General features: G+C 30.9%; 1 protein-coding gene across 1 annotated transcript in view; it reads left to right on the forward strand.

The window, feature by feature from the left end:
• The window catches only part of LOC140446378 (uncharacterized), an 81,394-nt gene that overhangs the window by 50,805 nt on the left and 17,686 nt on the right, over positions 1–12,903 (forward strand). The window contains exon 6 of the mRNA XM_072538923.1: positions 1,325–1,513. Within this exon, the coding sequence (XP_072395024.1) occupies positions 1,325–1,513 (189 nt within the window). The remainder of the gene's footprint in view (positions 1–1,324; positions 1,514–12,903) is intronic.

Consider the following 12,903-nt stretch of genomic DNA (forward strand, 5'->3'; position numbering starts at 1 on the left):
GTATGTCTGAATTGTCAATATAGATGAGTCAGATAAAATTAAATTATTAGAAGAATTTTTTACTAAGTAACAAAAAACAAAATTTGTTTAATTTACTAATGTTTGTATTTTGAGAACGATTTCCGAAGTGGAAATTGAAACGTCAATAAAGGTATTTTAACCTTTAATTGTGGCTTATTCCCATTTAAATAGTAATTAATGTTAATGATAAACATACGGGGTCGATTTTAAATCATTTGTGAAAGTGAATTTATTCATGATGGCAATTAACAAGAATGGCGTGGCAAAGAAGGCGTATGTATTCAAGGAAGACGATTTGCGGAAGTTTTTCACAGACGCTCTGGACATTACGTATTTATTTTTAAAGGTGGTAGTAATTTGCGGTATCTTTGGCTGTTGCAGAAGATGTGTATTGTGCGATTTACGCTTACATGACATTAAAGAAGAAGAAAGCTTATTACTCTTCGATCATTTAAGACTGCGATTGTTTACCGTTTTACAGTTGCCGATAGCTATGCAATTAATTATGTACATTTGGTGAAGAAGTATTTATTATTCCTCCCCAAAAATGTAAGTACAGATCGAGTTTTCTTACGGTATGATAAAGGAAAACGCACTAATCAAGTAGGTAGTATTAATACATTGTCATCATGTCCCTTGCAAAATGCACGTTATCTAAAATTGGACGATCCTGAGAAATACACGGGACATGCGTTTCGTCATACGCCAGTTACAATTATGGCGAACAGTAGCATAACAATAGATCAAATCCAACGAAGTAGGACGGAAATCAGCAGCTGTGGCGACTGGTTACTTAGAAGAGAGTATTGCCAATAAGAAGAATGTTTCAAACATCATTGGGAGCGTCATTAATGGAAGCACAACCCCATGGCTTACGAGAATGTCGGTGGTATTAATTTGAACAACATTTCCTCTGATTTAAAAAACGGATGTATAAATATTTCAAACAATACCAACTGTACTTTCACATTCATTTTCACATTGCTGAGGCGTACTTTAAATAAGGAAAATGCTGTACCAAAAAAAATATGTTTCATTTTATTTTTTAATCAATTTTAAATAATATTGATGTTCATGGTTATGCTTGGTTACTTTTTTGTCGATTTTGACTGGATTATTTTTATACGCTGCTGTTTAATGTCATCTTCACTCAATGAGTGACTAAACTAAGCAGAACAGATTTGGGGATCCCTACAGAATATTATAACAAATCATTCTAACGAATCAAAAAGTTATAAAGTGATTTTCAATGTTATAAAAATATAACCATTAATCTATTATTTTTACAGTAGTATTAATTGAATTTCAGACATGACGTTAAAAAATTTAGAATCACTAATAGCGCCATACATTAGAGAAAACCAAAACATTGTTGATACAAATGTCACCAGCCTTGTTGGACCAGGAGAAAACTATGGTGGAGAGTTATTCAAAATAGATGTTAATATTCAAGATAGTAAGTCCAAAGAGAAAAATGAAATACATCTAGTAGGTAAGTCCTTTTTGACAATTAATAATATAAATAAACGGTAATACTCGCAATACCTACTCGTATGGCTCGATTTTCATTAATAAACTAATTAAAATACAATTAGAATTATTATTTTAATTAGTATTGTAGGAATAGTGTTTAAAAGTTTTAAAGTATTAAAGTATAATACTGTTTTCAATGGATATATATATATATATATATATATATATATATATATATATATATATATATATATATATATATATATATATATATATATGTATATACATATGTCCAAAAGTTTGGAATATTGGAATATTTCATCTTTTTATCGATTTTTATATATAAACTCTTCTGAATAGTTAAACATCATTTTGTTTTAATTCTCAACAATACTAAATAAATCTTAAAACCAGATAAACGATAAACAAAAAAATTATTTATTCTCTTGGAGTGAAAAACTTACAATGTACAACTTACATTTAAAAATAAATTAGGTAGTATAGAAAAAAATAATTTTTAATAAAACTAATAATTGGTATTTCCTCCATAGGCCTGTATTCATGCCTGTAGGCGATTTGGCATGCTGCCGATTAACTGGTCGAGCTGGGCTTGCGGAATTCTCTCCCATTCTTCACGAGCAGCATCTTTTTGTTCTCGAAGTGTAATAGGGGGATTGTTTCGCTTCTTAATGCGTGTTTTGAGAATGTCCCAAGCATGTTCAATAACTTTCATGTCGGGGGAATTCGAGGGCCACTGTAATGTAGATATTCCTTCTTCTTCCAGAAAATTTTGTACTGCTGCTGTTCGATGTGATGGTGCGTTGTCATGCATAAACACAAATTCATCACCTACTGCCCCTCGGAATAGACGTACGACAGGACTTGAAACTTCCTCGATGTACACAGCACCAGTAGCTCTTCTCTCCAAAACCAGCAGTGGCGTCCGTGTACCACTCATAATACCACCCCAAACCATAATACTGCCACCTTCAAATGGGACACGCGGTTGAGCTGTTTCTAGTCGGGCTTGTCTTTCTGGGGCCCTCCAAACCAGTGTTCTTCGCGAATCAGATAGCAAGCCAATTTTTGACCCATCAGAGAACATCACGTTATTCCAGTTAGGACCATAATACACCATTTCTATAGCTCATTGCAACCTTACTATTTTGTGTTGGTAGGTTAGTTTAGGAACACGTAGCGGTTTTCTACGATACAAATTTACCGCAGTTAGACTGCGTGTTATTGTTTACCGTGAAATATTCAGTCTTTGAAGCCTAGAAAGTTCTCTGGATATATCACTTGTAGATTCCAGACGATTTCTGCGAGCTATCAATGTTATTGGCCCGTCTTGAGATGATGTTGTACATCAACTTCTACCACTTCTGGGACGATCCTTGACGTCATTTGTATCTTAGAATTTTTTTTTAATTTTCGATACAGCACTCTGAGTAACATCAACAATATTCGCGATTATAACTTTGACTCAAGCCCTGTTGTAACAAAGCAATTACTCTAGATCTGTCAAAATGAGATATCACGTTTCTAGACATTTTTAAACGGCTCAATTCAAATTTAAACAAAGACTGCAATATTGCGTAAATACGCTAATCAGTTAAATGTGACCAAAATCATACAAAAGCGATTCAAATTTTTTATCATTTTCATTTAAAAACGCTATAGAATGAATATCAACAACACTTTTAAAACCACCATAGGCGTAGATACATTATTTGTATGTATTCCAAACTTTTGGACATGTATATATATATATATATATATATATATATAGATATATATATATATATATATATATATATATATATATATATATATATATATATATATATATATATATATATATATATATATATATATATAGGGTGGTCCTTAAGTAATTGTACAAAAAGAAACAGTAGATTCTACACTTCAAAATATTACGATTTAAGCTAAATTGCTTTAATAAAATGTTGATATTAAGAAAGATGCAGGGTGTTAAAGTGCAAATTAAAAATTTTATTTTTGGCTATAACTTTCATGTTTGTAAACATTTATGCATAAAAATTTACAACTGGGTACTTTTAAATATGAGAAATTATAATTTGATGCACACTTTGATGTAGCGGATAGAGGGCGCCACATATGCCACATATGTGGCATAAATTTGCACTTAACTTTTTTGCTCTTTGAGTGAACTGTATTTGTGATACAAAATATTAAAGATACATTATTTCAACAAAAAAAAGGTATACCTGTTAATAACTTTTAAACTCAATAGTTTTCGAGATAATCGCATTTTACAAATCAGCTGCATATTTCTGAGTTAAGGCAATTACCCCAGGCAACGAAGGAAAAATAGACAAAAACATTAATAAATCTAAATTTTGGTATAAAATACCAATAACTAAAGTTAATAGTTAACGAAATATTAAATAAAATAAATATATCAGCAGGATAATTAATAAAAGGATATGACAAAAAACAGAATAATAGGATTTTACATCAAACATTTTATATTTTATGTTAAATTAAAGTCGTAATCAAAACATTTTGTTTACAAACCAAATTAAGAAATAGTTAAACTAAATTACTAAACTTTTTGTTAAAGTAAGTGTTCGATATGTCTACCATTTTCATTAATTCATTTGTCAATATATTCCATAAAAATCATCTCATATTAAATAGCATCATTGGTTCTAAAGAAACTTTTGCAGTATTTATTTCTTCCCATATTTGGTTGCAAATGTTTATGGCATTCTTATAGACACGTTGTTTTAATACGCCACATACACCAAAATCAAGTGGATTAAATTCTGGGCTACGTGGTGGCTATAATGTATAATGGACGAATCTATATCCAAATCTTATAGTATATTATGTCGCAAAGGTTAAATAATGTATTAAACTGTGATGTATCTCATTCATTGGTTACTTATATACACTCATATAAGCTTACGAGTAACTATAATTACATATCGAACAAATGGACTATTATGATAATGATGATAATATTATGAACTAACGAACTAATATTATGCTGAACTAAATTGCCTGTTTGTTTACTATATTTATAACAATATCGGTTATTAGGCCAACGATGATGTTTTTGTAAAAATGCTGAGTCTTTAAGGTAAGATTTGTAGCAAAAGTATTATGAAACAAGACACGTGTGTTATTTCATACCTGTGCTTTAGTTTCCATTTGTCATAATAAAAATGGGTAAACAACAATTTACGTAATGAATAATAAGTATTATTTTGGGTTTTTTTATAAATTAAATAATTATATCAATATCTCATCACATTGCCAAGGAATATGACTGCCACGTCCAATCCAACGTTCAGAAAAGGTATTTTATGTTCTCATATTTAACTATGTTCTCAACGCCTTCTCTCTAGAATGTGGTGGTGTACCATCTGACATAAACTATATATTTTGGTTTTTCAGCATTTTACAATAGGGAAAAAGTAATACAACGCCAGTAGGTATAGAAATTTAAGAAGCGATAGAAAAGGGAAATTGTATACATGATGACGGCCAGTGTCTGAATACGGACACGGCACCTAAAGAAGAAGATGAAGAATATTTTCTCCAATAAGACATTTAGCAGCCATAACAAAAATTTTGTAATGTTACATTATCATCTTTGAGTTGTTTTAATAAGAATAAACTATGAATTATGCTTATCTACAGGTATTGAGTGCTTTACCGCACAAATATCACAACTAAGAATTATGAGGCAGCTGACTTATAAAATGCGATTATCTCGAAAACGGTTAAATTTTGAGGTTACTAACAAGTATACCTTTTCTTTGTAAAAATAATGTATGTTTAATATTTTTTAACACAAATAGAGGTAACTTTAAAAGCAAAAAAGTTAAGCACAAATCTATGCCACACCTGTGGCATATGTGGCGCCATCTATCAGTAACATTAATTTATGTATAAAATTATAATTTATCCTACTTAAAAGCGTCCAATTATAAATTTTTGTCCAAAAATATTTACAAACGTAAAAGTTATAGCGAAAAATAGAATTTTAAATTTCCACTTTAACACCCTGTATCTTTCTTAATATTAACATTTTATTAAAGCAAGTTGGCTTAAATCGTAATATTTTAAAGTGCAGAATCTATGGTTTCTGTTTGTACAATTACTTTAGGACCACCCTGTATATATATACAGGGTAGTCCTTAAGTACTTGTACAATCGAAAACCGTAAATTCTACACTTTAAAATATTACCATTTAAGCCAACTTGCTTTAATAAAATGTTGATATTAAGAAAGATAAAGGGTGTTAAAGTGGAATTTTAAAATTCTATTTTTCGTTATAACTTTTACGTTTGTAAATATTTTTGGACAAAAATATTTATAATTTGATGCTTTAAAGCAGGATAAATTATAATTTTATACAAAATTTAATGTAACTGATAGAGGGCGCCACATATGCCACATGTGTGGCATAGGTTTGATCCTAACTTTATTGCTCTTTAAGTTAGTTTTATTTGTGTTAAAAAATATTAAAGATACATTATTTTTTACAAGGAAAAGGTATGCTTGTTATTAACCTCAAAATTTAACCGTTTTCGAGATATTTGCATTTTATAAGTCAGCTGCATAATAATTCTTAGTTGTAATATTTGTGCGGTAAAGCACTGAATACCTGTAGATAAGCATAATTCACAGTTTATTCTTATTACAACAACTCAAAGATGATAATGTAACATTACAAAATTTTTGTTATAGCTGCTAAATGTCTTATTGAAGAAAATATTCTTCATCTTCTTCTTTAGGTGCCGTGTCCGTATTCAGACGTTGGCCGTCATCATGTTTACAATTTCCCTTTTCTATCGCTTCTTAAGTTTCTATACCTACTGGCGTTGTATTACTTTTTCCCTGTTGTAAAATGCTGATGGTACACCACCACATTCTAGAGAGAAGGCAGTGAAAACATACTTAAATATAACTGTTCTGAACGTTGGATTGATCGTGGCAGTCATATTCCTTGGAAATGTGGTGAGATATTAATATAATTATGTAATTTATAAAAAATCCCAAGAGAATACTTATTATTCATTACGTAAATTTTTTACCCATTTTTATTAGGACAATTAGAAACTAAAGCCCAGGTATTGAATAACACATATGTGTCTTGTTTCATAATACTTTTGCTACCAATCTAACCTTAAAGACTCAGCATTTTTACAAAAACATCATCGTTGGCCTAATAACCGATATTTTTATAAATATAGTAAACACACAGGTAATTTAGTTCAGCATAATATTAGTTCGTTAGTTAATCATAATAGACCATTTGTTCGAGATGTAATTATAGTTACTTGTAAGCTGTAACGTACTCATATAAATAAGTAATGTCATCGATAGGTTATTCCGTGTTTATATAAGTAACCAATGAACATGATACATCACAGTTTAATAGATTATTTAACCTCTGCGACAAATAAGATGTAGTTCCATAATATACTATAAGGTTTGGATATGTATCCAAAAGAATATATTCATCCATTATACATTATAGCCACCACGTAGCCCAGAATTTAATCTGCTTGATTTTGGTGTATAGGGCGTATTAAAACAACGTGTCTATAAGAATCCCATAAGCATTCGCAACCAACTATGGGAAGAAATAAATACTGCAGCAGTTTCTTTAGAACCAATGATGCTATTTAATATGAGACGATCTTTTATGTTATATATTGACAAATGAATTAAAGAAAATGGTGGACATATCGAACACTTACTTTGACAAAAAGTTATGTTATTTAGTTTAACTATTTCTTAATTTGGTTTGTAAACAAAATGATTTGATTATGACTTTAATTTAACATTAAACGTAAAATGTTTGATGTAAAATCCTATTAATCTGTTTTTGTCAAATCCTATTATTAATTATCCTGCTGATATATTTATTTTATTTAATATTTCGTTAACTATTAACTTTAGTTAAAGGTATTTTATACCAAAATTTAGATTTATTAATGTTTTTATCTATTTTTCCTTCGTTGCCTGAAGTAATTGCCTTAAATCAGAATTATGCATCTGATTTGTAAAATACGATTATCACGAAAAATGTTAAGTTTTGAAGTTATTATACCTTTTTTTTTTGTTAAAATAATGTATATTTAATATTTTTTGTCACAAATAAAGGTAACTCAAAGAGCAAAAAAGTTAAGTCCAAATTTATGCCACATATGTGGCATATGTGGCGCCCTCTATCAGCTACATCAAAGTGTGTATCAAATTATAATTTCTCATATTTAAAAGTACCCAGTTGTAAATTTTTATCCATAAATCTTTACAAACATGAAAGTTATAGCGAAAAATAAAATTTTAAATTTGCAATTTAACACCCTGTATCTTTCTTAAATCAACATTTTATTGAAGCAATTTGGCTTAAATCGTAATATTTTAAAGTGTATAATTTACGGTTTTCGTTTGTACAATTACTTAAGGACCATCCTTTATATATATATATATATATATATATATATATATATATATATATATATATATATATATATATATATATATATATATATATATATATATATATATTGTTGTACTTTTGAATGTCCATAAGCAATAAAAAACCGATATACAAATTTTATTACTTAAATAAAAATTAAAATTATTGATATTTCATAAAGACACGGGCATATGAATTTTCAAACATCCTGTATAAGACAAAATATGTATTTTAAGTTGTTCGAAGAATTGTTCATTAGGCCTCAGAGACAAGACTTTCAAATATTATCGATAAGAAATTTAAATAAGTCGGTGATTGTGGAATGGTTTTACCCGGAATAAAAGTGTATATAGAAAGTGTTGAACAATAGACCGGGATTTGCGGTGGTTTTCTCCCCGAAAGATTATATCGGTAAAAGTTTATTAACAAAAGACATTGAATTGAGAAACAGGTATCGTTTGTAGCTATTAGTAAGAAATATTTGTAAAGCAGATAGATTTAGTTAGAATAATTAAAGAAGTTTGTTTTCTGGAATTACCCGAATGACGTTTTATAGAGAGAGTTGGGTGGTAACGATATACGTCACAAGAGGTGGATGATTTTTATTGGTCAAATTTTGAATGCAAGGAGGTTGATTTTGGCTATGAGATAGGAGAGAGAAAAAAAAGTTAGTAGTCAGTTTTCGTCGTCCAAGAAGGAAGGAGCTTGGTGATTTGTGTTTGTTTGAAGTCCCGAAGACGTAATTTACCGGGTGTGTTTATTTGCGGTGTAAAAGCTGACCAGTGTGAGGAACGGGGTACAGAGAGATAGAAAACCAAAGGGCATAAGAATATTAATAGCAGACGAAGCCGGAAACATTTGGAGATACAAGGACAGATAGGAGAAAGGTGTACGTCATCTGGACCACAATAGGAGCAGAAGAAGAGAAAGGATTTTTTTGTTGTGGCGTGGCCATAGAATTGCAACGGCAGAGAAGGAAAGGTCAGTCAAATTTCATTAGAGCCGGAGTGTGATTTTCATTTATTAATTAAATAAATTGAATAAATAATAGAGACAGTTAATTTTGCGATCACTTAAAAAAAAAAGGAATTATAAAAAGAGCTTAGTTATAACACATATTAAAAATCAATGTAAAATAACATTTGGGTCCATGATAGAAAACAACTTCTCATATATTTAAAGTTAGTATATTGCAAATATTACAGGATTGATTGTTATATAAAATTTCATTAAAATAAAGGACATCTCACATATAGTTCAGTTGAAATTCTATGTATTTTATTCAGGTCATATTACCTATCCCGATTAGGACGCCAATTGGAAAATATTTTGAATCCACGATCAAAGGTAAATCGTACAATTTAAATAGCCTGAGATTGTAATTAATTAATGCTGATTTATTGTGATTAATTGGAGAGTAGTTCATTTAATAAACATAGACAGGATTTTTCCTAAGTAAGCAATATAATACAATTTAAATAGCATAACAAAATGGCCCCCAAGGTGTAAAGCTTTGAAAAATATTTCTAGTTGGCAAATTTGAAAGGATAGGAGTAGACGAGCAGATATTTGAAAGTTTATATGCCGGGGATAAAGTGAAATATTATGTAAAAATTGAGGACATAAAGATTATATTTTTTTTTAAGATACAATTTACCATAATTGATTTATTCGTGATATTGACAATTTATAGGTTACCATAATTGATTTATTTGTGTGATATTTAAATTTGATAATTTTACCATACTTGAATGATTTGATTGATTTTGACATTTGATATTTTACCATTTGATTTATTTGTGGGATATTGAAATTTGATACTCGTACTCAAGAGTTATTACATTTGAACAGGAAAAGTCCCGTTTGTTGCAACAGACCAGTAGAATTTTACATTTGGCGGGGATATTATTGCACAAATTTCAAAGTTTCATATTTGGCGGGGATAAATAATCTAACGAACATGTCGACCACAAGGAATCAAAGCAAAACGCAAGAAAGGAAAGAGGATAAGATAGAAGAGGAAACAATTATTGATGAAGGATCGGATAATGAAGGAAATGCTACAATAATGGAGGAAAGAAAAGAAACAGGGATGTTAGAAAAATTATTAGCTATGATGCAAATACAGACACAACAAATACAAGAATCGTCACAAAAAATGGATAAAAATCAACTGGAAACAAAACACATAATGGATGAATCACAACAAAGAACGGAAAAAAAATTGGACAATTTGGAAGAAAACCAAAGAAAAATGGAACAAAAAATGGAAACGCGTATGGACAAATATGAAAACGAAATAAAAGTCTGTTTAGAAAGAAGTAGGGAAGAAACAGAAAGGAAAATAGAATTGCAGAGAGAAGAAATCGAAACTAAAATGAAGGATATTCAGAGTATGCAAAAAAGGGAATTAGAACAGATAGAAATAAAATTTGAAAATGCGCTACAAGAAGACCGGAAAGAAACGGAAAGGAGATTTAAACAAATTGCAGAGATGGAGATAAGAGGAGTAGAAAGAAAGGAAGTCATCGTACATAGCACAGAAGACGTAAAAGTACGATTTGGCGGGGATATAAGGAAAATACACCCAGTGCCTTTTATAAATAACCTAAAGGAAAAAGTCAAATACATAGGACCGTTTGCAACAGCAAAGGAAACCATCAGAAACCATCTCAAAGAAGAGGCAAATCTTTGGTTTGTCAGCAAGGAAGAAGAATTGGACAATTGGCAAGATTTTGAGAGAAGATTCTTAAATTATTTCTGGGGAAAAATCCAGCAACTACAAGTAAATAAAGAGTTACAAAATGGAAAATACCATGAGAGGATGGGCGTAACAGAAAAGATGTACGCATTACAACTCTATAATAATGCAAAACATTTGCAATATAATTATTCATCAGAACAATTGGTAGAGTTGATATCGCGACATTTTGAAGATACCTTGGAAGACCACATAAATCTCCAAAATTACAAGGACATTGACAGCTTATGTCAATTTTTGCAAATGAGAGAATCACGTAGGCATGAAAGAAGAGAAAGAAGACCGCAAGAAAATTATAGACAAAGAGAAAACCAAGAATATAGAGATAGAGGTCAAAATTTTAGAAGAGATTATACAAGACGAGAATTCATACCTAGACGGGGATATGAAAATAGACCGAACGGAAGAGAGAATTATGAACCCAGAACCCAGAGATGGAATGAAAACAGAGATCGGGAAAATCAGAGTAGAAATAACCGCCCATACCAAGGAAACAGATACAATAACCCACGGAATGAACAGGAATCTCGCGGTAATCGATACGGGAATGATAGACCAAAAGAGAACAGAAGAGAAATAAATAATATGCAAAGAGAAGAAAATGAATATGAGAGAGAAGATGACGGGAGAGAAAACACAGAAGAACAACAGGCGTGTTTTCAAGAAGGCGCTCACTAAAAACGAAGAAACAAACAGGAATTTTTTGTCACCCCAAGGAATTTATTAAACTGGCAGGAAACAATGAAAAGAGAAATGGAGTTAATTTAAAATTTGTGGATGGATTTATAAATGAGAAACCAATTAAAATTATGATAGACACAGGCTCTGAAATAACACTGGTCAACAGAAAATTAATCGAAGAAGTAAATTTAACAAGTCTAATTTATAAAATACCTAGGGTGAATTTAGTGGGCGCAAATAAACGGACATTGGCAACAATAAATGAAGGTATACGAGTAATGGTACGATTGAAAAAAAATATGTATGCACTTCAATGTGTAATAATGCCGAATATGTCACATGACATGATTGTAGGCGTTGACGAATTAACGGAAAAACATGTAGTGATCGACTTCAAAACCAATACGATGAAAATAACCAAGGAAAAAGAAGAAGAACAGGATAAGGAACAAGAGAAACAAATTACGGACGAATCAGAGAAAGAACAAACGGTGGAAATGAACCTGGCGACGAAGAAAGGAAAAGGAAGAAAGAGGGGAAAAGGTCTGAAAAAGATCAAAGAAAAAAAAACCTGGGATTCCTCAAAAGATGAGACGAGCTCAGGAGAAGAAGATGGAAAAATTTTGACAAGAAATGAAAGCAAAACTTGGGATTCCTCAAAAGAAGAGACGAGCCCAACAAAAAAAAAAACAAAGGAAGATGAAGAGGACACAATGGAGACAGTGGTGTTTGAAGAAGACACGGAGTACACGGTGAATATGTGCGAAAAATTTGATGGGAGAGACAAAAAATTGATATGTGGAGAAGGCAAAGAAAATGATTTGCGTATAATTTTAAGAGACTATGAAACGCTGATAAATGAGGAAAACCGAGTGGCCACAAAATACGAGCACTCATTTGAGGTGAAAAACTTGGGAAATTTTCGATCGAAGACTTATCCAATTCCTTATAAGTATCGGCAAGAAGTAAAGCAAGAAATCAAAAAAATGTTGGAAGATCAAATCATTGAGAGATGTGACTCACCCTATATTAACCCAATTGTGATAGTGAAGAAGAGCAGTGGAGAGTTAAGACTCTGTTTAGATGCCCGAAATATCAACCAACACACAGTATCACAATATGAATCACCGTTGAATATCGAGGCCATTTTTGGAAGGATCACGGGATCACATATTTTCTCAAAAATTAATCTAAAGCATAGTTTTTGGTTAATACCTTTGGCTGAAAAGTGTAGAAACTACACTGCCTTTTCAATTGATGGTATAGTATACCGATTTAAGGTAGTTCCGTTTGGATTACAAAGCGCCTGTGCAGCACTTGTACGAGCTTTGCATACCATTTTGAATCACCATGAAGAGTTCATCGTCCATTACATCGACGATTTATTAATTTTTTCACAAGATATGCAGAGTCATGTGGAACATATCAAAATAATTTTGAAAGAATTGGACACAGCGGGATTAAAACTAAACATTGAAAAAT

This window comes from Diabrotica undecimpunctata, chromosome 7 (assembly GCF_040954645.1).
Source record: "Diabrotica undecimpunctata isolate CICGRU chromosome 7, icDiaUnde3, whole genome shotgun sequence".
Lineage (NCBI taxonomy): Eukaryota > Metazoa > Arthropoda > Insecta > Coleoptera > Chrysomelidae > Diabrotica > Diabrotica undecimpunctata.